The 27,457-nt window shown below is 38.5% G+C and overlaps 1 protein-coding gene across 9 annotated transcripts in view; it reads right to left on the reverse strand.

The window, feature by feature from the left end:
- ESRRG (estrogen related receptor gamma) overlaps nt 1-27,457 on the reverse strand; it is a 633,225-nt gene that overhangs the window by 48,988 nt on the left and 556,780 nt on the right. For all 9 annotated transcript variants that reach the window (XM_075204251.1, XM_075204255.1, XM_075204249.1 and 6 more), the window contains 2 exons: nt 13,160-13,270; nt 5,836-5,997 (listed from right to left, as the gene is read on the reverse strand). In XM_075204251.1, the coding sequence (XP_075060352.1) occupies nt 5,836-5,997; nt 13,160-13,270 (273 nt within the window). The remainder of the gene's footprint in view (nt 1-5,835; nt 5,998-13,159; nt 13,271-27,457) is intronic.

Below are 27,457 nucleotides of genomic sequence, written 5' to 3' on the forward strand. Positions count from 1 at the left end.
ACAATTAAGAAATATAGTTCGACCCTAATTGAGAACGATGACCTTGGGATGATTTCAATAGGTCAAAAATTATACTATAGAATAAGCTTGAATTATATGTATACAAATGAAACACATGCTAATGTAACAATGTCTAATGTTGGATTGCAAAATGCAGGAATCTCTAGTCCTTGGGCGCCACATTTCTACAACTCTCCAGGCATGGCTTCCTGGAGAACATACAAGATGGGTAGGACTGCAGTGCTTCAGATGTGATAGAGCCCAAAGCCTTGTAATCAGCTGCAGCCAAACACTTAGCTCTAGTACCTTGCTAGTTTCCAGAAAGTAATGCCTAGAAAGAGCGCTAAAAATAATGATTGTTCCTTAAGGGAAAGGGAGGTATAAAAATAAATAAAAACTACCGATTTCACACTAAAAAATTGTCTACTATACATTAGATAATAGTAATTAATTGTGTATTAGTCTGTTTCATTATTACAGTCATTTTTGGTTAAAAATATAAACAGACCAAATTTATAAAAAAAAATAATGTTTATTTAATTACTTTAAAAAATATGTGTTTTGCTTTTCTGTTTTTCTTTACCATTCGTGCTAAATTGACTGTGCAAAGTATTAGTTTAAAACAATCATAAACTCAATTCTACATGGGGGGGGGGGGGTATTATAAGCCATCTAAAGCAAATTGCTGGGGTCAGAAGGTTCTAAAAAAGAAGATTAAGGGACTTCTTATCAGATAATTTAGGGACAGGATTAAAGGAAAACTGGTGCGCTGAGAATGAAAACAGCCCTGTAACCTATAGGGGTATATTTAAGAAATAACGGTAGTGCCCTATCATGCACTTACCGTGTAATTTAGTCCACGATGTGTCCAACTCAAATTTATTAACGGTGCATCGCAGCAGATATCATTGATATCTGCTGCTTTTCACTGCTGATCGTTTTTGTGAGCAGTCACCATACAACAGTATGGTGACTGCTCTGGCCGCAATTTAGCAAGTCCCGAAAAAATCTTTTTTTCGGGAATTTGTTGTGTTAATGTACGCCGGCGTACATCATAGGAAATGCAGGTGAAACTTGTGTTCTTCGGTATGTCCATCTCTGCACCGGAGAGCAGAGCTGGACAGCGCATGGGCAGGGAGTGATCTTGTGATCCCTCCCTGTCACAGCCTCAAGCTCTCCGGACTGCACACGCGCAGTTGCATGAAGAAGAGAAAGTACACCGAAGAGGAGGAATCCGGAGACAGCGCGTCTGAAGAGCCAGTGGTGAGTATGGTTTTTTTTTTAACACAGAAACAGCAGTTTTTCGGAACTGATGTTTCTGTGTTCCATTTTTCATAAATTTGAGAAATACATCAATCCTTATCCATGCGATAAGGATTGATAAGTATTTCTCGCTTTCCCCGATACATGATAAATGTGCCCCATCGTCTTTTATTGGTTGCTTAATGTTCTGCTTTAGAATGTTGGCGAGCGGATTATCCCAACATTCTACTTCAACGTTCTACATAACACCACTGAAGGGTCTTCTTCTAGTTAACCAAAACTTCCCTGCAGTGGTAAAGACTTTACTTTTTCTGGCATTCACCTGCATTGATTTGGAAAGAGAAAATACGGCTAAATACTGTAAGTGGGCTGCAATCTAAACAGCGGGAGATCCGAGGGGATAAATATTTATCGAGTTAGACATTGTGTCTGAAAATATATACATCTCCCTTCTAACGTTACGTGCTCCAGCCAGCGCGTCCGCCCTTAAACGAAATCAACGTGAGCACCCAAAGCAATCTAATGGCTTTCTGTGCACACAGGCTGGGGAAGCTGATTTCCAACCTGTGCACTCGCTGGTCTGTTTGTGTCTTGTTCTATCAGGGCTGCATGTACTAATCAAAGTGAATGCAAGTTCTGGGTTCCTGCTTTGTGTGTGACTTTGAGCATGATTGTTCCATTTACATTTGCTGGTTGCAGGTAGCAAAAAAAAAATAAAGCTCAGACTCACCTATTTAACCAGCTCCAACTTAATTTGAGTCCTTTATTAGAAAACAGTGTAAGACAAAGTACCCTGTGAGGTATAATACAGACTGATGTTTAAATTAGTTTACAATTTGCTTGGCTTCATCTAGTGCTAACTCTGAACAAAGCCATTCAGAGATGTCAGCTGCGCTCCTAACCGCTGTAACAAATTGTTGCCCGAACGCTGCACACCTAATGACTTCAAATTAGCTCCACTGCGATATTGCCTGACAGTTCGTTACGACTGTTAGCAACATAGCTGGCATATCATGACCAATAAATTGGTTTCACTTGGGGCTGGGAAAGGGACTTCCATCAATTTGATTAAAGAAATTACTGTAGCATCCAACGAATAAAGACAAACTAGTTTAGAGAGGCAGACAGAAGTAAAGTGTAGCAGAAACACATTGTTCAAACTATGGAAAGTACGCGCCGTGCAGACTCCTAACATCTGAACTGTATTTAGCTATAAATGTGAATACTTTAAACAATGTTCACAGATCTGGCTAGTTTTTGGAAAAATCTTTGTAGCATGTTGTACTATAGTTGTTAAATGAAAGGATAACTTTGCTAAATACAATTTGTTTCTAATGTATAATATTTTCAAAAACAATGTAAAGTAATCTTTTTCAGATCTACTGAGAAGTGTATGTCTGCTAAAGTTTCTTGGTGGATGTTGGAGCTAATGCTAGTTTCTTATTTTATGGCGAGCCAGCCTGATGCCCAGAAGGTCACCAATGATTAATGGGTCTTTCACACCCAGGCACTGGCAGAATGGCTTAAACCACATGAAAGCTACTAAGCGCTTTACTTTTGTCCATGTACTTTTGAAGTGTTTCAATTTTACCAATACAATCTATTGTACTGGTAGCCCATGTTAACCTATGATAACGAGCCTTCGGTGTGTGTGTGTGTGTGTGTGCATGCGTGTGCGTGCGCGTGTGTGTGTGTATGTATGTGGGAAGGTTTGTTGAGTCAACATTGCTAGACACCTCTCTCCTCTCCAGTTGTGCCCCTACAGTTCGCCCTTGTAACATCTGGGGGTAAATGTATCAAGCTGAGAGTTTTCCAGCGGGTTTGAAAAACCAATCAGATTCTAGCTAACATTTATTTAGTACATTCTACAAAATGAAAGCTAGAATCTAATTGGTTGCTATAGGCAACATCTCCACTTTTCAAACCCGCTGGAAAACTCTCAGCTTGATACATTTACCCCCTGATGTTTATTACATCCAGAAAGGACTCATCAGAATTGAAGATGAAAGACATTAGGCAATGGCTGCAGGAAAGCAATTTTAAACTATGGATTACATGACTTCCTATAATGTATAGATCCTATAATGCGTTGAGTGGAGACTGCACCAGTCAAAAATATGCAATTTTGTCTCAATATGTGAATATATATGTATATTTGTGAACGTTAAGGGTCTTTTTGATACCCTGTATTGTATTCTATGCTTACTGGATCTTTAACATAACCATTGGATTGTACTGTCATTGGATGCAACGGTGAAGAATGATTTCACCTAGATTGAGAAAAAAAAAAATAACTACAGAATACTGAAACTTTTCCTCTAAACTAATAAACACCTTTTTCAATCTCTTGGAAATGTGTTCCTGCCATCCACACAAAGCAAACAATTACCTATATTATTTTCAGAAATACGTTATGTCATGTTTATATTACAATATATCCGTCTCGCTGCTTCATTTCCCAAAGCGCAAGTATCGAGTAAGTATTTATTGAGTGACTGCTGAGGCAGAGTGATGGGGCTATTGTAGAAAGCATGTTTCTGCCCACAAATCCCAATAAACCTTTTATTTCTTCCACTCCCTCGTGATTGCTTTAGAGGAGTAAAGCAGTGGAGGTGACAGATTTGCAGTATATAGGAATTCCTGAAGTTTTGGAGCTGCTTGTGAAATATTATTGTACAATAAAAAGAGCAAAGTTGTTAAATTGAGAATCAGAAGCCAGCAGCTGCCGAGGTATAACGCTACGGTCACAGCCGCTCAGTCGAATACCTTTACAAACTTGTAGTATGGTTTTAACATGAGCCTTACAGTCAAAAAAAAAGTTTATATAACTCTTTACAATGAAAGCACTCTTAAAGAATGCACTATGGTACCCCTGACACTTCAATCCACAACGCAACATTGTTGAGGCCATAGGCAAACCGAGGGGGGTTTCCTAGTGCCTGGAAACCCCACTCCAAGCCTGGGGCACTGTATAATTGAGGTGGCTGGACCCTGCTCCCGCTTCACACGGCTCTGCTTGAAAAGGGAGAGCTGTGTGCACCTAACAGTGGTCCACGTAGCATTTCCCATTTATATTATGGGGATAGGAAGAGTTGGAGAGCAGCCAAGCACTGTCTAAAATTATAGCTACGCCCCCATGCATGCTGGTCACGCCCACTGGTGGCGTGGTGTGGAAACCCCCCCCTGTACAAATCCTGCGTTTGCACCTGGAGGCATACAGTAGCTTTAAATAAAATAGGAGGCATCTTAAACAAAATAAAGAGTTATCATTCTTAGAGGGACAGGGTTAATGATGACGGACAAAGGAAGGGGCATAATTTTGGGCCCCATAGAAAATTTTTGTAAAGAGCCACATGTTCATGAAGTAGACAATTTCTCATCTCCTCTGGCTTACTGAAGCTCCCTTTACTGATCAGACTGAGGCTGCTGTCATAGTAACAGATTTGAAGCAGCCTATCCTGTTAACCAATCACAGGCTTCCTTTCAGTAACTATGACAGCTGCAACGGGATGATCACTAGCGGGAGCTTTTGTAAGCCAATTGGCAGGCAGCATTACCGTGAGTATTGGCTCAACCTACAAAATGGCTGCTTCCGCTGTAGTCCACTATCAGTTTAACAAGTAATTATGAACAGGGGTTGGGCGTTTTTGAACAGAACAGCACATGGATTTGTATTCCCACTTTTTTAGTCTTATTGTATCTCAGCTATTCAATGGTTATGTGATTTCTAGAGTGGTAAGCAGTATTTTGACCATTTCCACTGAACATTGGTTGCTAGGGTCAGCAAGCCATGACAATGAAGGATTTAGCAGGGAAGATGCATTGACTAAAATATACGTGCTATATCTGAAGGGAGTAAACTGCAATATCTTTACAAATACTTAAAGAGCTCCAAGAACAGAAAACAATATTTGAATTTCACAAACTTGAATTCATTGTGCATATTCCAAATAAAAATAATGTCTTAAAACAAAAGAGGACATTACTATATTAAACAAAATGGTTTGATTTGAAAAACAATACAATACAAACATTGATTTTAATTTTGGAGTTGGAAACGGAATACTTTTATAAGGGCAACCAAAATAATATAACAATTATACTTTGATATGAATTTTCTGACCTTATCTAAACTTTTCTGAGTGTGCCATGAATTTTCCTAGCAGATATAACATGAAACTATAATATTTCAGTACGACACTGAATGATGTCTGATAAATACATACATAGGGGCATATTCAATTGTCGCGGGTTTCCGCGGCGTTAAAACTACTAACGTTATTATGGTAGTAATTAGCTCGGTTTCAGTTCGCGGCTCAGGGAGCTGCGCAATGAAATCCAGCGAGAAAACTACCGTAATAATGTTTTTTCCGCCCACTATTACAGTGCGCGGAGCGTGAGATTTTCGGCGTTTCCGCCGACAATTGAATATGCCCCATAGAATACTTTGATTTGACGTATCATTGGCATTTTGAAAGAATAGTCATACACAAATGTTGAAGACTTTTGTCTTTGTATGTAACATGAGTTTTGCTGCTGCTTTTTGCTTACTGTACGATGATATTGTCATACCTGGTATATGTTTGGCCCAGCCTATTATGACCACTAGCTCGCGGTCGGCTAGGTCGCACAGGGTAGTTAGGGACTTGATGTCACTATCAGGAATGGTTGGGTCTGGCATTGCATAGATCTTCTCCGGCTCAGCCACCAGCAAATGTGAGACAATCTTGTTATCTGTAAGAAATAGACCACAGCATGGCGCGATCAATAGCAGGATCTCTCTGTTTCCAAAAATACAGCAATCATCTGTGTATCATCGTACTTGAGAACCTTCCATACATCATAAAATGATATGAGAGAAATGTGCTTCCTGAAAGGGAGAGTTTAAAAATATCGCCCTGAAAACCACAGTTTATTACATGTTCCAAATAATACCGTTCACTGTCAAACATCTTTGATTATTTTTTTTTTCAAGGGTCTGAGTTATTAGGAAATCAACTAGTTTTATGTTTCCAGCCGTGATATAATGCGAAAGGTATTAAATGGAGAAAATTCTCACATACTGTAACAGATAAAAAGTTAACAAAAGAGAAATAGATTACCTTGAGCATTACAGCACATCTGACATCATAAATTAATGTTCAATACACAGTACATTATATGTGCTATTTGAGAGCGGTTTGTCATTTTAGCTATTTTCCTCTTTAAAATTGCCTCTCCTCCCTGCTGTTATTTGCAGCCTAATGCCAGTGACTATAGTATGCAAATGAGATAAAGGAGACAGGTTAAGCAGATAATCTACTAGTGTATTAAGGTCAGAAAAGGTAATTATGATATTTTCATTCTGTCTTAAATCATTATTTGATCATTTGAATACAGTAAAGCAGTTTAAAGTGGTCAATTTTAATCACATTTTAAAATGTGTTTAAAGGGGATTTCTTTTGTACATGCACAAATGTTAAATGTATATAGCACAGTATTAACTGTTTTGTTTAAATACAGGTTTTAGTCTTATGTTTTATTGCTTTTCTGTGCATTTTGCCCCCACCGCCAACAGAAAACAGAATACAAAGGCAGTGATATATTTTAAAGCAGCGGTCAGACACAAATAGTTGTTTGAATTGGAATTAGAGCTGCTCGTGTTGTACAGATCATAATATTGATTATATCTGAAACAGCTGCAAAAATCATGGAAAACAGATATATGTGCATTAGTGGAATGACCCTAGGACAGTGCCGGCTAAGATGCCATAAAAGCAAATATTTATATAATACGCCATATAACTAGAGATGGAAAAGGGTAATGTTTCCGATATTTCATATAGTGCCAACTTGTCCATCTTAATGCTTGGTACAGATGGTTGTGGCAAATGTTACCCTAGGAAAGAATCATGTAAGTATATAATTAAATACATTGTTGTTGCCAGAGATGAACTGTTTAAGCCAATTACTAGTTTTTCACTGTTTTGAATCGGTTGTAAATATCTGGCTGGAAAATTGTCTTTTAAAAATACAAAATACAAAGTGCATCCCTGCTAAATATACAGATTTTTGCTTTGATATTTGCAAGTTTACCATAATTCTGCTTCAGATTTGTTCAACAATTATTATATTTGTATAATGTTATTCTATTACATGGCTGGATACCCCTGGCGAAATGACATTACTTATTATAACCTGTGAGGCTCAGCAGCAGGGGAACCTAACTAGCATTCTAGGGGCATGTGACTGAATCACATGACGCTCAAGTTCAGTCATGTGACGGCGTCTTGACCCAGGTCAGCAAACCATGTTGCACGGTAAAGGGTGGAAATACAATTTTTGCTGTTGTTTTAAATCACTTGCACTTGCCTAAAGGGCCTGTCAGATGTACCAAGGAATTAAGTCTTGTGCACTGGTGTGCACAGAGGGACAAACATATGAACAAACACTAAGCACAATATCTACATATGAGTGTAGGACTATTGTATTTCCTTGAAATCATATTGCACTCTCTTAGCCTGATTCATCAAGGAAAGGAAAGCAAAAAAAAAGGAGTAACTTTGCACCTGGGCAAAACCATGTTGCATTTGAGAGGGAGGTAAATTTAAAATGTGGGGACAGATTTATAGTTGGGGTAGAGCATGTCCTAGATCAACTTTAAATTTCAGTGTAAAAATAAAGCTGTCAAGTATTTGTGTGCTACACGAAAAAGCAGCCAATAATTTCCTTACATGCAAAACAATAAAGTAATTTGCACCCCTTGCATTGTAACATGGTTTGTCCAGGAGCAAATATACTCCTTTTTTATACTTTACTTTCCTTAATAAAATCAGCCCCTATGTGTCCTTGGTAGTAAATACGCAGAAAACAAGAATTATGTTAAAATCCCCTAATGTTTTTATTAAAACATTTAGAATGGAAAAAAATAACCAGTTTTAGTTAAGGAACAATGAACATTTCTATAATTATTTTTTACAAATACTATACAATTTGTACTATTTATAAGTAGCAGTAAAGTTTATAGCAGCCAAATGTTTCATGAGAATATTTCTGACAGCATAATAAGACTGTTAGGTCCACAAAGATCTTTTTGAGTCAAATGCTTTCATCTTTCCTATTAGTATAACAACAAATTCAAAGAGCGATTCTACAATCGCTCTCTTCAGTAAACACGGCTGACGGAATTTGTATATGACCACCGGTATTAAGGGCATTTGGCCATGAGGACTGTTTCTACGTCAGATAGGCCTATTTAATGATTTCCTAATTGGAATCAATAAGTCCTAGTTTTCTGCTGCATGTCTTTTGTGTATAAATAATGACACGAAAAACATGAAAAAACCTTATAGGCTGCTCGCGAGGAACTAGAAAAATGAAACAGAGACTATGGTACAGATAGAATCCATGTAATGTTTATACAATTATATTGTTGTTTTGGATGTGTAAAGTGTATCGTAAACGTTTTAAAAAATGTGTTTTACTTGACAGGGGAAAAAAAAACATCCTAATTAGGAGTTCCAAGCTTTAATAATGGTAATACAAGTACCTGGTTTATCTTTCAACAAGTAGGGCTTAGTTAAATTGGTGTGGTTATCTTCTTAAGGGCTATTGTAACACACTGTTCCATAATAATCTCAACTTCTAAAACGGAGACATCAGAGAAAGCCTGCCCGCCTCTATTTTAATCGCTTTTTTCATAAGTGACACTGTCAACAATGACAAGACTCACTGAGCAAAAGGAGGGGTAATCTCTGCATGGCCAAATCCGGTGAAATTAAACCTCTAATAAAATTAAGCATTACGGTTTACTAAATTTTATAGCATTAACGGAAAGTTTTCATTATAATGCCTCAAATCTGCTTAATGCAGCCCTAAAATGTATTTACAGAGTGGTGGAACAGCTTAGTCAAGCTGAGTTGTGGATGCCAGATTGGACAATTGGAGGTATAATCAGCATAATGTTTTTTGGAAAGGCAAAGGGAATCTATGCCATATGTTCACTTAAACCTTAATTTTATGTAAAACTGGTTGTTTTTTTTCCTTTGACAAAGCTAAAATATCCTTTTGCGGACAGTTATAAAACCTGTTATATTGTTTGGTAGAAACTTGTGCATTCTATAGACACAAATACATTATATAGACTATACTACACACACAAACACACACTGATCTAACTGTTGAACATTATTGGGGCATAAACGTACTTTAAAATATATTTTGTTGTTAGCCCAGCTTCTCCATTACAAGACGTGGCATAATGATTGAATTATGGTAACATTAATGCATCAGTGTTTAATGTACTTCTATAAAAATAATGCCATTGACTGGCTGTTAGTAATGCATCACATGGTATGATGGTAAAGCTTCATACTTGTGATATTTATATTATTTAGAAGATTGTGGCACAGAGGAAAGAGAAAGTGACACTGTCAAGCCTTTGTCAAGCCTTTGCTGACCTAGGTCAAGACGGCGTCACATGACTGGACTTGAGCATCATGTGATCCAGTCACATGTACTTAGAATGCTAGTTAGGTTCCCCCGCTGCTGAGCCTCACAGGTTATGTTAAGTAATGTCATTCCTTTGTGTGACAAGCCTTTCTGAGGCTCTATGTGACCAGGACAGGCTCCCTATACCCCTGCAGATAACACAACAAATACAGATGGCAAATGTAGGGTGAATGATGAGTTCTTAGTCTACCTTACAGGTCCACCAGCCAATAATCTCAAAATAAGGGACAGTAGCATAAACAGTTCTATTTTTTTTTGTGTGTTAGAATTCCATGTATTCTCCTTTGAACATTCACCAGTCCAAGGTCTATAAACTACTTGTGCTGGTGGCCTCGCATATAGGGACATCGTGGAAAGACGCAGCGAACAGAGGTTCCACAGGAGGGACTTTCACTACCTATAGGAATAGATGATGTCCACAGGCCATCAGTGATAAAAAAAAAAAAAAAAGTCTTAATTTATGGTGTGTTTTATTCTGTTTTATTTGTGTTGTGACCCACTGTGTCCCTACAAGAGTCTTGCAGAGCAGCTAAACCTCACCTATGGGTGGATTTACGAAAACCTCTAAAAAAAAGAAAAGTGGAGGTGTTGCCCATAGCAACCAATCAGATTCTAGCAAAAATGATAGCTAGATTGGTTGCTATGGGAAACACCTCCACTTTTTCTCTTTAGAGGTGTTAGCAAATCTACCACCTAGCCATATATTTTGCTCAGTTTACTTAGTAGTTATAATGCAGCTACAGAGATAGTATACTTGCTTAGAAACAAAAGCGCAACTCTGCACATGGTGCCAATGTGCCGCGTTGGGCCATGTTGGCGATTCTCCCTCACATGCAATAAGCCGTGCCATAGTTTTTACACAAATATGCTCCATCTCTGCCTCTTGTTTTGCAGTACAGTGAACAAGACATTGAGGCTACAGGGATGACAACTGCAACTCTAGTATGAAGGGACATTTAAAAATCCCACCAATAAAACAGTGACAATATTGACTTATGTGCAAAAGTGAGTCTGTAAACCATACATAACGGTTATAGACTTCTTAAATACATGTTTACAAACAAACATTTTAATCAACTTTGGTGGCCGTGTCTCTATAATAAGTATTTATTTTGTCTCAAGCTATCTAACTGGTAGTGGTTCGACCTCCGTGCTTGTAGCCCACCTACCCTTACCGATAGCTAGCCTTTACTTTCTGACTGTCACAGTGAAAAGGAAGTGTGCATTAACATTACAGACCGTCGTTCACCTTCAAAGCCGGGCCAATTAACTAGTCCTTGAGTAGTTAATGTAGAGTGCAAATGTCCTAATCAATGACAAGAATACATGACAACCTAGGCATATATAGGAGGCATAACTCCAACCAGGACAGATACACAGCCATGTAATTACTTATGTCCCGTGTTTTATCTTGCATCTCAGCTACCCAGAAATGTTATAGACCATGGCTTTCAACAAACCATTGCCCATTGTGTGCAATTTACTGCCTAGCTCAATATGTTAATAAAGCATTAACCGTTACCTCAATTGACTCTTGAAAAAATCCACCCAGTGCTGTCACAGTTCCACATATTACTGTTCGATATAGAGAAATCGAGGGCAGCCTGTTCCCTTCCTATGCTTATGAATTAATGGGCCTCCTAATGTATTTTCATTGGGAGGTTGAATAGTCAAACTCATTTAGTTAGTGAAAACTGCAAAACCCACTTTCTTGTGAAATCTTACACTGGAAGCTCCAATGAGCTAATGATCATAGGACAGATCATTTTATGCACTTCGGAATACAACGATAACAGCTGTAATATTTGCTCAGTATAAATCACAGAGGAGCAGGCATTCCTTTCAAATTAAGCTTTATTACCATCCATATCTATTAAAGTGAATTTTACTGAGGGGGGCTGGAGACGCACCGAGGCCGGAGACGCCCCCCCACCAAAACTTGTTACTTTAGATATGGATTATGCCCGCTGGCTTCCATTATTCTCCCGCTATTCAGCCCTTAAAAGTGTTTGATAACTTAGGAAGCTTCTAAAACATAGGAAACTAGACTGGACCTCACAACCTTCCCAACTCAACATTTGCAGTTGGGATTAATGACATATTTAGTGTTATACAAATTCACAATACAAAAAGGACACTACAATGCTCAATACATTTTTTTAAGGGGTGGTATCATGTAATATCGTGACAATGGGCCTGATTCATTAAGGAAAGGAAAGCAAAAAAAATGAGTAACTTTGCACCTTGACAACTCCATGTTGTATTGGTGGGGGAGCTAAATTTAAAATGTGGGAACAGATTTATAGTTGGGGAAATGAATGTCCTAGATCAACTTTAAATATCAGTGTAAAAATAAAGCTATTATTTGTGTGCTAGATGAATAAACAGACAGTATTTTCCTTATGTGCAAAATAATAAACTCATTTGCATTGCAACATGGTTTTGCCAAGATTCAAAGTTACTCATTTATTTGCTTTACTTTCCTCAATGAATCAGGCTCAATATGCTTTTTTTTTTATATGTAAAATTAAGTTTAATTGAACTTTGCTAGGTATTTCATTAAAAAATAATAATAGAAATAAAAAGAATTTTAATTTTATTTCTTATTTTGTTAATCCTCTGTGATTTTGGAATGACATGCAGCAATATTCTATCTAAACTTATTAAAAACTTAATTTAATTAGAATGCCACTGCTGTTGGGCTGAACTGAGAATGTGTTGTTCAGGGCAACTCTGCACAATGGAATACACGATCACACTGTAATTCTCTGATTGGTCAGCTTAGAAAACAGTGCTTGCAGTACCTTCACTTACCCTGCAGATGTTGAAATTGCAGCATGTAAAAAGCATTTAGCCAATACCTAAACCTCTCCATATACAGTGAAAATGTGACAATAACAGATTATAAAGTGAACAAAGGCTATTTAATACAAGTAACTGATGGAAAATTGTACTAAAGAAAGTCCACTGTTAGGGGCCGATTATATTCGGTCACGTTATTCTAGGTATAATGCGGCCTGCGCACTATTACCGTTAGTAAGGTAAAAGTGCGCAGTATTACTGTTAGTACGGTAAAAATGCGCAGTATTACTGTTAGTACGGTAAAAGTGAGCAGTATTACTGTTAGTATGGTAATTTTATTGCTAATTTTTGCTCGCACCTCTCGGGCCGCTAGTAAAAATCCAGATTAAAATGACTGTATTAAAGGTAATAGTACTAGCGCCGCATTAATCCTAGACTAACCTGGCCGAATTGAATCGGCCCCTTAGAATGTTTGGATGGATTTACAGATTCTAACAATAGATTCTATGAACCGTGAGAACAGGTTGTATAAGCCCATCTAGCACATGAAATAATCATAGTGAACGTTATACTATTTGTTTCACAGTCTTCCATATTTACTTACATGGCTTTTTGGCTGGTTGGACCAGTTGGGGATTGAGGTACGGGCTGTTCTCTGCATCTATCCTGCGCTTGTACTTCTGCCGACCTCCGCGCACTCGGTCAAGACGGACGCCTGAAAAATACAAGGCAATACCTACATGAATACAAGTTGCTTAAATACATATATATGTCCATTATGCACTGTGTTAGCAAATAGAGGAACAACAACATCTAATTGAACTGCTTTGGTTGATAGGGTTGTCGTTAATGGAACATACTGAGGGGCATATTCAATTAGGATTCCGGTCCGCGAAGTTAATTCACAGTACCGCAATAACGTGGATTTTTGTTCGCACCCCATAGGGTTGCGAACGAAAATCCACGGTATTGCGATACCATATTACCGGCAATACTGCGCACTTTTTGTGGACACGTGCGTTATCCGGAATCCTAATATCCGTCCTATTGTTCTTAATAATTTTATAGAACCCTGCAATTCAGTTGCACACCGTACACAATAGTTTTAAATAAAGCTGCACTTTAAATGTAACACATTGATCAGCCACGGCCAAAAGAAATCAATTACTAATCTGGGATTCCAAAATATATTTAAGACAGACATGAAATGATGCTTTGCAAGGAAAGATCCAAGGGGGATATTTTGTAGCAAATCACTAGATGAAAAGTAGAACTATGAACGAGCTGCCCAGCATTTTAATAGCAATGAGGAGAAAATGAACTCTGCATAATTCAGGTGCCATCATCCCGCCTATTCTGTGCTTGATTTCATGGATGCAAAGATGGATAGCAGAGGAAAGCAGTGTGTTTAATCAAATAGTAATGGGACTGGAGTCTAAATTTAAATAATATAAATCTATTCTAATCAATCATTTTATTTGCTTCTTGCTTCACACAGGAATCTGCGCATAAATTGAGTCCCCTGAATATAAAGTGCAATGCAACCAACGATGAATATTACCTGATCAAAACTCTCTTTTATTCAGAGTCACCGACAACAAGAGAAGTCACCGTCCACAGTATCAAACTGCGGCTGCTAACGCTATTCCTTATACAATTATATTATTAATATATATGGGGGGGTTACTTATTTAATACATGAATTTATCTCCCTCATTTGTAACTATTATATCTCAGCTTGCTGAAGGATAGAGGAAAGAGGATTCACAAACTGACGATTGTTCTGGATTACTTTAGCACAAGGTAAAATGAGGTGACTGTATAAGGGACGGCTGTGTGCGTTTCATGCACAATCTGACCTCAAAGTGTAACTTTCAACCTCTCGCTATATTTTTTATCTTTATCCTTTAACATTGTTCCTGTGTAATATTCTGGATGATATTTCTGAAGCATGTCTATTAACTCTAGGTAACCAGGCATTGCATGCTGGGAATTGTAGCGCCATAAGTGTTGACAAACAACAGGTTGGGCTATAGAAACTGACAATAACCTATAATATCCTTCCCAGCATTCCAAATCTGTATATTGGAACATTTTAGGTCAGTTCCCAAATCCACCAGACTATGTCCATCTGGATGTGAAATTGTAAGGCCTCACCTCCAAATTCCTAGACCATGCCACTTTTTGGCCGGAACTGAGGCAAAACATATAGGAATGTTGGCAGGGTATACTTTTAAGATGTAAAGTGCTCAAGTGTGTCTTAGGAATCACCGGGACAGTATTTGCGCGGTCAGCCGCTTGCTGCACTTATTGTAGATACACAGGAGGGAATTCAATTGTCAGCGATGTGGCGTGCGAATGTCACGCCGCGAACATTGGCGCCGATGTGGCGCGCAAATTATGGTAGAAATCTCCGCTCATTTTTTCTACCACCTCTATGTGGTGCAAGGAAAAATGAGCGGAGATTTCAGTCAAATCTCCACCGCGAAGTGCCTCACGGACAGTGCAGAGACACTTCGCAGGTAATTGAATTCTTCCCCCCTTAGAATAGGTTCCTATAATTTTTTATTGTGTTGAACAACCATAAAAGAAAGCATTGTGTAACTTTTTACCAACTGAAAACGTATAGTATAATTCCACGGTGGCTCAGTGGTTAGCACTTCTGCCTCACAGCGCTGGGGTCATGAGTTCGATTCCCAACCATGGCCTTATCTGTGTGGAGTTTGTATGTTCTCCCCGTGTTTGCGTGGGTTTCCTCCGGGTGCTCCGGTTTCCTCCCACACTCCAAAAACATGCTGGTAGGTTAATTGCTGCTATTAAAATTGACCCTAGTCTCTGTTTGTGTGTGTGTGTGTGTGTGTGTATGTTAGGGAATTTAGACTGTAAGCTCCAATGGGGCAGGGACTGATGTGAATGAGTTCTCTGTACAGCGCTGCAGAATCAGTGGCGCTATATAAATAAATGGTGATTATGATGATGATCACGGCCCAAAGTGGCATCATGTCTGGGGCATGCCCGCATCCTTCTATTTGTGTCACACAGAACCCATAAGAGACCTACCTATAGTTTATGTAATTATAAGCTGCAGATTATACATTTGCTAAAACCCTCTGGACTGCAAGGCATTGCCCTGTTCCAGCTACTACTTGACAGTCCCATATTGCTAGGCATCACCGATTTTGCCGAGAAACAACAGTCTCTTAACTCCTGTACATTGACAAATTGCAAAGGTTTCTGTGCCTGCAGACAATTTTTCACAGTAACTCTGTTCCACTGCTTCTTCCTTGCACCACTGTTGCTAATTATCATGGCAAGCCCTGACAGCCCCCAGCTGTGTCACTTCTAGGCTCTCTGTCAAGATTAGGGCAGGGATCCACCGTGTATTTTCCTGCGGACCTTCAAATAGATGACACCGCGGCTATGATGTGACCCGGCTGCTAAATTAAGACTCCGGTTAATTTAAGACCACTTGTAATTGCGCATTGAATTTCTATTTTTAATCCTGCCATTGCAGAATCATTTTGTTGAACCAAAGTGGCATATTTTTATAGTCTCCCATTGACATTAGATAAAGCAACTTGTCTGGCAGCTATCTGAATCAATTTACAGCGGACCAGGGGCAAAAGTGCCACGCTCAGTTGAAATTAGAACCCAGAGTGTATGTACAGCATGGGACAGACAGTCCATTAGATCCTTATACTCTGCTGCAAACATGCAGTGTCTCCAGACAGACTACAACAATGACTCCTCCTCCGTTTGTATCACTTATTAGGGATTTGATCAGCATGTTAAGAATAAGGATTATCACCTATTGTTGTTCTCTTCGCTAAAATACAAATGTTTGTAGCATGACCTGAACAATAATCCAAAACATCTTTCCTTTGATCATTGAGATAATATAACAATCATAATTGATTTTGATAAAATTATAAACTAGATTATTTATTATATTATTATATTACATATCCTCACGTAAAATCATGCTTATGGTTTTAAAACATCAAATTAATTGAATGACTGACTGTATGTTAAAAACAGGAGGCATTTTTCATTTGAAACTACCAGAAAGCCTGATGATCCTGTCTCCTTCCTCCTTCTATCCCTAAAACAGAGACCTCTTTTTTAAAGTTCCAAAATGTATCCTTTTTTCACCTAGTTCAGGATGTCTCATCTGCACATATTCTGAAGAACTGTTAAGGTTCCTTGAGGACAAGCTATGGGGCCAAGATACTATGCCAAATGTTATTTTTAAGATGCATCTGAAAATAACATTAACCGTTTTGAATAGTGCAGTATATCACCTTCTTTAATACTTGTGTTTACTTATTTCACAGCTCAACCTATAGTTTACTTCCTCCTAGTAGTTTCTGCAACTAGTTCTTAAAATAGAATAATTCTGTTTTCAAATAGAAAAATGCAACTTGCAAAGAATGGCACGGATGCACAGAAAGTGAGTGCACAATGAAACTTATTCTTATCTGAGACTGAAGCTAGTTTTGTGTTTTTCACCAAAGCTCAGACATTCATTTGTCTTTGCTGCCCTTGGATATCACATAGATCAGCTCTGCGCATACAATTTTATCCATAGAGGAGATTTGTGTCATATCCAAGTGTAATAATGATAAAAGAAACTTTGCCTAGATAATATTGAGGCTTTACTGAAAAACATTGGTGAAAGATAAATCAGTGTATTTAATAAAAATTGAAGTAGGGTATGTACAAAACAATCAATTAGTGATCGAAAGAAGGAAACTGATTTATAAATCATCTGCAAATTTCAATGCCACTGTAGCTAAATTAACGCTAAAAATTGTCATTTTGATTTTACCAAGCAATAGCTATTGAATAAAGCATCTCTCGGGCATAGAGGTGCTCTTGTTTAATCAACATAAAAAATCTGTACAAAAATATTGTTTTAAAAACAAGTAATATTATATTGTATGGTCCATTCAACCCACACATCTGCTCCCATAAGAGACTTACAGTATAGCAATGAAGTGTAATATAACACGCTGGCATCATGTCTTGATAGGCGACATTATTAATAACACAGATGCCATAATGAACAAAGCAACAAGGGGTTTATGCGAAAAATCGACATCACACGCATACAGTCTGCCATTTTCTAGAAGTGACATCTTATAATTCAATGTCTTCTATCAATGAATCTGACAAATGGAAAATAAGAATAAATGAGTTTAGCAAGACAGCCCAGAGCGTTACTTATTCAATAGCTCATTATTTTTAAAAAGCTATCTATAAAGTGATGCTGACAAGGAGTGAGCATTTTATTACTCCTCCAGATGCAGATGATAGGAAAACAGGAGACATGGCTTTTGGGAATTCTGTCTGTGTATCATTGAAAATCTTGAATGTATGTATATTTATACACTAGATAACTTTATTGACAATCACTACCTCTGCAATTGACGTAGAGGGGAGCTGAGATACATAAGAGATTAAATGTATACAATACTGCACATAACTTTATTGTCAATCACTACCTGTGCTATAGACATAGAGGTTAAATGTATACAATACTGCACATAACTTTATTGACAATCACTACTTGTGCTTTTGACGTAGAGGGGAGCTGAGATACATAAGAGGCTAAATGTATACAATACTGTACATAACTTTATTGACAATCACTACCTGTGCCATTGACACAGAGAGGAGATGAGATACATAAGAGGTTAAAGGACTATACTGTACATAACTTTATTGACAATCACTACCTGTGCCATTGACACAGAGAGGAGATGAGATACATAAGAGGTTAAAGGACTATACTGTACATAACTTTATTGACAATCATTACCTGTGCCTTTGACACAGCGGAGGGCTAAGATAAATAAGAGATTAAATGTATACAATACTGCACATAACTTTATTGTCAATCACTACCTGTGCTATAGACATAGAGGTTAAATGTATACAATACTGAACATAACTTTATTGACAATCACTACTTGTGCTTTTGACGTAGAGGGGAGCTGAGATACATAAGAGGCTAAATGTATACAATACTGTACATAACTTTATTGACAATCACTACCTGTGCCATTGACACAGAGAGGAGATGAGATACATAAGAGGTTAAAGGACTATACTGTACATAACTTTATTGACAATCACTACCTGTGCCATTGACACAGAGAGGAGATGAGATACATAAGAGGTTAAAGGACTATACTGTACATAACTTTATTGACAATCATTACCTGTGCCTTTGACACAGCGGAGAGCTAAGATAAATAAGAGATTAAATGTATACAATACTGTACATAACTTTATTGAGAATCACCCCTGACATACTGATGTTGAAAAGAATTAACACATATATTAGAGAGTGACCATGATCAGACAAGGGGAGGATTGACAAAACTTTAAAAAAGCCACAACACCTTAAAATAGTGTAATACATCTTGTAACATTTACCAGTCATCTGGCAACTGAAATGATCTATAAAACCAAAATTTTGAGATATCTGATATTATGTAGCTTTGAAAACAGTTCCCCTGGCAACTATATAGAAAAGGTGGTGTTGCCCATAGCAACCAATCGAGTCTAGTTTGGACTTTGTCAATGTGGTTTAGAAAATGAAAGCAAATACTTGATTGGTTACTACTTCAAACCCAACCTTTTCTTAACAGTTACCTGTAAAGCACTCTGGAGAAATGTCATTCAGTCTTTGTAGGCTTTATGTGATTTGAAGCTGACAAAATGGCAGCCTCCATTCTTCTAAGTTCTGATGAAGTCCTGGCAAACTGCAATTATTTTATACAGGGGCACTTGCATGTAATTTACTGCAATACATGTATCATTCCTGTTGCATTTAACAAAGGTTACACCCTATACAAATTTGCAAATCATCATGTTTACCAGCAGTCTTGCCTAAGGGTGCAAAGCAATGACTTCTCCGGATGGCTTAATGACTCCATTGATTATAATGATTTAGGTAGTCATGGTGGCCATTTCTAAAATGGGCAGCGTCTTCAGGGAACGGGGAGGTGATTGACAGCTGTGCTTTCTAAATATGTTCTGCAGTAACTAAGCTATTACATTCCATCCATTCCAATTGGTGTTTATTTTAAGGTTGAGTTTACAGTATATGCAGATGAATAAAGGAAATATACAGTCATGTACAGTGGGTTCTATATTATATGGCCGTGCATATACGAAATATATATTTCATATTTTTTATACTCCTGTATCTGTTATAGATTGCAAGCTCTCTTTGCACAGTGCAATGCGATTTACATAAAAATATTATATAAGTAGCAATAATGAATAGCAATCACTTTTACCAGTAGAATAAAAGAAGTACTGTTAGAGGTAAAGGGTTATACAGAATATTGGGATGCAAAGTAGTGTGAATAATCTAACAGTGCTAAAACGCTAGACACAATATCTGTGTATTAATAATATCACACAGTAACCAGAATGTGTATTTATTCATAATGCTGCCTGCTGAATATGTTATTATGTGTGTGATCTTTTTATTACTCTACTTTGTTAAAAGATCAAGGAGATTTAGATTGGTAGGCATGAATCCACATATGTACCGAACGAAGAATATAAAACTACTGTAGACTCGGCAAAGACCAAAGTATTTCACGGCTTTGCCTGAAACAAGCCCGCATCAGAAATTGATATAAATTCTGGGCCTTGCTGAAGCCTGAAACATTGAGTAACATAAGATGGTTTAATAAAGAGCTCACTCATCCTAACAATGCGCGAGGAAGCCAAATATGACAGCAGGGAACATCTCTCTGATACAGTTAATCTCTTCCGAGATGGTAACCCTTTTTCGAGATGTAAGACATCTCTCATAAGCATGTTACGCCTTGTTCCTTACTCCTAAATAGTCACTCTGTGTGGCTTCTGTATGTCAACAGGGGGAAACCACACTGTGGATGAATTTTTAAAGCAGTAGTATAGATAAGATATTTTATGTCAGCAAGAAAATTGCCTTTTTCTCATTTATTTCCCGACCTTCAAGAAATACTTAAATATTAAATATATCTATAGTGTATCTGTCTTCCTTTTTGCTAAGCAATATATCTTCCCATGTTTAATATCAGCAAAGAGGTTGCGTTTCTATATATGTTTTACATATCCTATATACTGCTGAACCCTCTGAATATTGTTTGGCTCAAGAGAAACTAAAATTATTACGGCCTATGTAGGCGATGGGTACATTTTAAGCACACTGCCTATCTTTTGTCCCCAACAATTAACTTGCTCACAATAACCCTCTTTACCTGCTCTTACCTTTTATAATCATTATACATTTCAAGGTGCTAGTTTGTAGGTAAGCCAATAATCTTACAAGCTTTCCCAGTCACAAAGTACACTGGGGCCTATTTATTAGGGCTGTGAGATAGGGGCGATCGCAAAGGCACAACGCTGAAAGGGGGCGCAATTTATGAATATCTTAGGTTCATTTGGTTAAAATTGAGGGCTAGGGGGGGCAGCATTTTCCTTTCTTGCTCCAGGCGCTAAAATTTTAAGTTATGGATCTACCTATTTATCGAGCCTCTGAAGATGGTGTTAGAAAGTCTCGCCCAGTGGTTCCCAAACTGTGTGCCTAGGCGATCTCACATGGATGCCTCGGCCAGGGCCAGTGGTAAGCAAGGCGGGGGACTACTTGGTAATTATTTTGGCTTAGGGGTGCCATGAAAAAATTATGGAGACCCTAGGGGTGCCTCGAACTGAGAAAGTTTGGGATCCACTGGTCCAGCCTATAGCCTAGGCACTGCCGGAGAGGGATCTTCTGATCCCTCCCGAGCAGGCTTGAAGCTATTTAGTTAATGTGTGTGAGCATCCGCTGAGTGATGACGGCGTACGTGCTACAAGTACACTAGTTTGGCGTTGCGATCAGCAAGCGGTGAAAGAACTCTCAGGGGTATATTCACTAAACTGCGGGTTTGAAAAAGTGGAGATGTTACCTATAGCAACCAATCAGATTGTAGTTGTCATTTATTTAGTACATTCTACAAAATGACAGCTAGAATCTGACTGGTTGCTATAGGCAACATCTCCACTTTTTCAAACCCGCAGTTTAGTAAATATACTCCTCAGTGGCATACGGTCATCGCCTGGACTGCCTATATTTGGGTGCACTGTCCCCCTGTGACTTTCATGGTAAGTAGTGTCCGAAAATGCATCTCATATTATAGTGATAAGGGATGATAATTAACGGGGCAATAATGAGTTTATACATAAATTGCCAGATCACAAACATACCATTCAGACCATAGACACATGACTGCTATGATGGAACATCACATTACTTCTATCTGTTGTGTAATCTTTGCAAATATATATGTAAACGTTATCTTAACACTGTTTCCTACAACACATTTTAGACGGGACAAATAAAAGTCCATATGCCTTCATTTATATCATTTATTTCTCTTCTTTAATTAGAATGCTAAACTTTCTGTGTTGCCTTCATAACTGCTTTATATCTAGAGATGAGCGGGCTCAGATATCTGAAATCCGAGCCCACCCGAACGTTGCCGATCCGAGACAGATCCGGGTATTCCCACCAATTGCAAAACTGAAACCGAGGCTCTGAGTCATAATCCCGCTATCGGATCTCGCGATACTCGGATCCTATAAATTCCCCGCTAGCCGCCGCCATCTTCACTCGGGCATTGATCAGGGTAGAGGGAGGTTGTGTTAGGTGGTCCTCTGTCCTGCTATATCTCGTGCTGTGCTGTGCTGGGGAAATAACAATGCCCTTAGAAGGACACAGCCCAGCCCAGCCCAGCCCAGCCCAGCACAGCATGAAAAATGTTAAAAAAAGTTATAAAAAAAATAACTATCCAAAAACAATCCTGCAGTATAAGTCCATTGGTACTGCAATATTACAAAGTTCACTGATTCTTCAGAATAGACTGGGAATTAGTGGAAATGATTGTTATTGAATGTTATTGAGGTTAATAATAGCGTAGGAGTGAAAATAAACAAAAAAACTTGATTTTAACACTTTTTATGTTTTTTTCAAAATAGATCCGAATCCAAAACCTTAAATCCGAACCAAATCCTTTCATCAGGTGTTTTGCGAAACAAATCCAAACCCAAAACCTCAAGCAAATCCGAATCCAAAACACAAAACACGAGACACCAAAAGTGGCCGGTGCACATCCCTATTTATATCACAACTTCACCTGGCTTCTTTTTCATTAAGTGAGACGTGTTGTTGTATTATTTGCTGTTAAACCATAATGTGCTGTAATTCCGCAGGGTGTATCCCCCCCCCGGCTGCCAGATATCTCATATGTTGTAAAAGTGATGATCATGTAATATATAACGTGCTGATAATTGACACCAGCCCTGCTGTAACTAAATCCGTCCAACAATGCATTTTCAGGCTGCGGAGAGCAGCATCTCTACTGGGAAACCCCCCCATGTTTCCACCCTCATTTCTTTTGTAATGCCATCACAGAGCGCCGGCCTGACATTCTATCCGTCTTACACCCCGTGCATCTGTTCCCAAGCTAATAGTTTTTTTTTATGATTAATGGAAGGTTTATTAGTGATATTGCATTACTGATAGCTGGGCTTAAATCAGGTTATCTATGCCCTGTGTATGGGACGATAGTGGTCAGCCCACATAACGCATGTATCTCCATCAGCCTGAAAGATAAAACACCGTTCACGTATTCATCCTCTGCTCTCCAATGCTTATTGTTCTAAACAGGGTAATATGTTGTGGACTGTCTTCAGGTCAATGTAATACTCTGCATTATAATTACTTTCTGAAATTGCGTGATTGTTTCACTATCAATACCTGCCATGAAATGCCATCAAATTGTATTTTAATCAGATCCAGGACAATACCATGGGGGAAATTACCTATTATGGAATACATCCTAGAGGAATTTTTTTTTTTTTTTCATGAGCTAATCTAAACCTTTGTGTTTCTCTTTCTTTATGTCAATGTATTGTTTACTCTTTGCTTCTTTCTCTCTTTTTTTTTTTTACTGTGCATTTACCCGTGATTATTTTTACCCTGCTTTTGTTTTGGTCTGTGATGTGGTTGCTGACGGAGATACGATTGTGCAGAAGAAGATGCAGAGAGACTACAAGTGCCAGATTTGTAAATAATATAGATACATGTATCAAACATTGGGAAGGAGAACATCCTCATTTCACTGTATTTTTAATGGATTGAAACATGATATGATTACATGACCTCATGTGACTGGGGAGGAGGGGGGGGATGTATTTAAAATACAGATAGCTAAGTAAAAAAAAAAAAAATTGTCTGATTCTTCTGCAACGATCGCTGCTAAAATAAAAAATATACATCTCCCTTTAAATGTCTCATATATTGTGTAAATAATAGCAGCTAGCTATATGTACTGTGTTGACCTTTTCAGCTGTGTAATTTAACTGGCTGGCTTCCTAGAGTCTTCTCTCTTTACAAGCTTCTTAACCTGTGGGGAAGAATTCTGTGTCTAGCTGGCCATATATCACTACATTGTAATGTAATTCAACTACAGTTGTTTACCAATTCAATGTTCAATATATATACCCCTAAGTCCCCTGTGAAAGATGCACAGCAGAGTGGTTTTATGAAGGCACATTCACTTTATGAATCAGGCACTCAATAAGCCACACCACCAAACCCACATTTTCTGGTGAGAATGTTATGTTACCCTGGTTCTTAATTTGTCAATAGTCTAATGCTTCCTGTCTTACGTTAATGCTGCTGTACTACCGCTGTGGACCGAGCAGCGGAATTTTGCGGCATCTTTTAAATAAAAGATAATAATAATAATAATAATAATAATAATAATAGGGACAGTGTTTTTGCAGTTTGTGATTGAGCAAGAGGAGAAGGACAAGTAAAATATACAGTTTGAGACTGTAGATGTGCCTTGCCTGGTGAGCGAGTCTGCTTGCAGGATTCAAATTGAGAGACTAACCATCGATGGCTTAATGATTAACATCCTCTTGTTTTCCACTGTAAGAGGCCAGTCTATAATCTGAGGCACTAACACACACAGACCTGGGATATATTGAACTGTAATTAACTGCTCCAGTGAACCATAATTAAGGTCTATAACTCAGTCCTCTTCTGCCTTCATCATTACATCACAAATGACATCTTTTATGAAGAGTAATAGGGTGGGGTTTGGATAATCTCAGCTGGAGTGCGGGATGTATTATTTTGGTATACATGTACTTTTATGTGATTTCATTATAAATACTGTTATACTCTCCATCCTTTCTATACAATTTTTATTTACTTCTTTGTTATTTAATTGTATTTCTGCTGTAAGTATGACTGGGAGAACATTTATGTTTTGCTAAATACAGTATCACCCTTATGTTGAGCTTAAATGCCATCAAAATAATTAAACTAAATTATATTTTAATAAATTTGGGCATTTCCTATGTTCAATGTGGTAGGCTAATGTCACTGTTGCTATTGCTGTAGATGGAAAGTCTTACTGCCTAATGTTAATTGTATCAAGTGTCATAATATTTCAATGAAGTATATTTGAGCAGTAGGAGATCCCTTGTTTCAGTTATCAGGATTCTGGATCTTTCATGAAACAGCAACTAAAGATTCTTTGCAGTAAGGGTGCCCGACCTTTCATGGTCCAATGTTTGGTTGGGGCATTGTACTCATTAGAAGAGAATTTGGACAGAATGTATTACAGGATAAGAGGAACCTCTTCGCTGTTATGCATAATTGCCAACTCTCCCGGACTCCTGGGAGAGCAGGCAAGTCTCCCGCATCCCGCATTTCTCTGGCCAAAATAACGTGATTCTCAGTGAATCGCGTCATTTTGGCCCCGTCCTGGGCAACAAAACATCATTTTTGTCGCTGGGAGGGGTGGTGTTTGGTATGGGCGAAGTGAAGTGATTGACCGCGCCCTGCCCCTCAAACCCTCTAGTCACGCCCCTCTCCCAGACTGCACTGCCTGAAAGTAGGCAAGTATGGTGTTTTGTCATATGTGAGCCTGTCCGGAAATTCCAATCTACAATGCCCCAGGCTTCACTGTGCGCGCACTGACCCCCATTAATGCTAAAAAGAGCAGAGTGGGGGCTTTGGGAGGGTGACTTGGTATTGCCACATTCTCTCCCAAATTTTGCCCTGAGGCATGGCGATGCTGTGTTCCACCCCTAGCCGTACCTCTCAACATTGTTAAAAAGTTACAGAAAAGTGTGTACCAACGCAAAGTGGCATGGCCATCGTGTGTAGTGGGTGTGGCCACCCAGAAAGCCAGCCAAACCCCTCCCCTATAACACATGTGGATTCCCTCATGTCTGTAGTAATACATTCCTCTGTAGTTACACATCCTATGCCAGTAACAACACATCACCCCTCTGTACATTCCCACCTCCTCTGTAGCCCCCCAAAACACATTACTAACTGGTCCTCCCAGGCAGTGAGACTCCGAACCTTCACCTGTGGCCATAGGCAAACCGAGGGAAGGGGGGGGGGGGGTTCCTAGTGCCTGGAAACCCTCCTCAAGAATGGGGCACTGTATAATTGAGGTGGCTGGACCCTGCCCCCACTGCACACGGCTCTGCAGGAGAAGGGAGAGCTGCGTGCACCTAACAGTAGTGCATGCAGCATTGGCCATGTATATTATGGGGATAGGGAGAGTTGGAGAGCAGCCAAGCACTCTCTAATATAATAACCACACCCCCATGCATGCTGGTCACGCCCACTGGTGGCGTGGTGTGGAAACCCCCTCTATAAATCCTGCGTTTGCCCCTGTCGGTCCCCAACTCTTTCCTGCTTTTATTGTCAGATTTGTTTGTTATAGTTTATAACACTTGATTAAAATACCCACTGATATGTTATTACAAAGTGGTATCTCTTTCGTTGATTACATTTATTGTTTTAACTTATTACTGAGATTAAGGATAACTTTTGACAGTTAAAGGGCTTCCCATGTGGCCCCTAAAATGTATCAGGTTGCCTATCATTGCCTTAGCTTAGACCATTTTACTGATTGTATAAACATACCACAAATGAATAAACACTCTAAAAACAGCCTTCAAAATGTGAACACTTTTATTCCTGAGTATTATTTAGGCTAATGTTGACATTGTCAGTAAGAATCCTGCCTTAATCTGCACATCCTGGTGTATTTATACATAAGTTCGCTAAGAAGAGCAATCCTTTTTGTCTCCCATTACTGTATTTATCTAAACAAAATTACAAAATGAATCATAATAATGAGATATTAGTAATGCTTATAGCGAGTAATTTCAGGCTGCAGTATTGAACTATCCAGCAGAAATCAGCATCCCCACTATAAAGAGAAAAAGTATTGTTGCTTGCACGTCGCATTTGGCAGGAAGCCAAGCCATTAGCAATTTTAACTCTGAACTGAATGTATTTGGATTCTAAGGGATAAGTGTTGCACTTAACATTGGGTGAAGACTTTGAAATCTCCTGAAGAACAGCAAGGCATAATTTATCCACTGAGATCCCTGACATGTCAGTGTATGTGTTTGAGAAGAGCACTGGATGCGATGAGCCTTACATAAAAATAGAAGGGGGGGGGGAAGCACAGTACGCATTTGGATTGTAAATATTTTACGCCAATGTCAGGAATTGGCAAAATAATAAAGTCCACTACACAGGTCTTGATTTAGGCTATAGCATTAAGTTTTGGGCGTATATTTACTAAACTGCGGGTTTGAAAGCAGAGATGTTGCAACCAATCAAATTCTAGCTTTCATTTATTTAGTACATTCTACAAAATCACAGCTAGAATCTGATTGGTTGCTATAGGCAACATCTCCACTTTTTTAAACCCGCAGTTTAGTAAATACACCTCTTGGTGTTTAAAAATGCATTTGTAAAAAAAAGTGACAGCAGGTGGAATTTTTTTTAATATAGTATGAGCCTCATTTG

Source organism: Mixophyes fleayi, chromosome 3, assembly GCF_038048845.1.
Source record: "Mixophyes fleayi isolate aMixFle1 chromosome 3, aMixFle1.hap1, whole genome shotgun sequence".
NCBI classification, from domain to species: Eukaryota; Metazoa; Chordata; class Amphibia; order Anura; family Limnodynastidae; genus Mixophyes; species Mixophyes fleayi.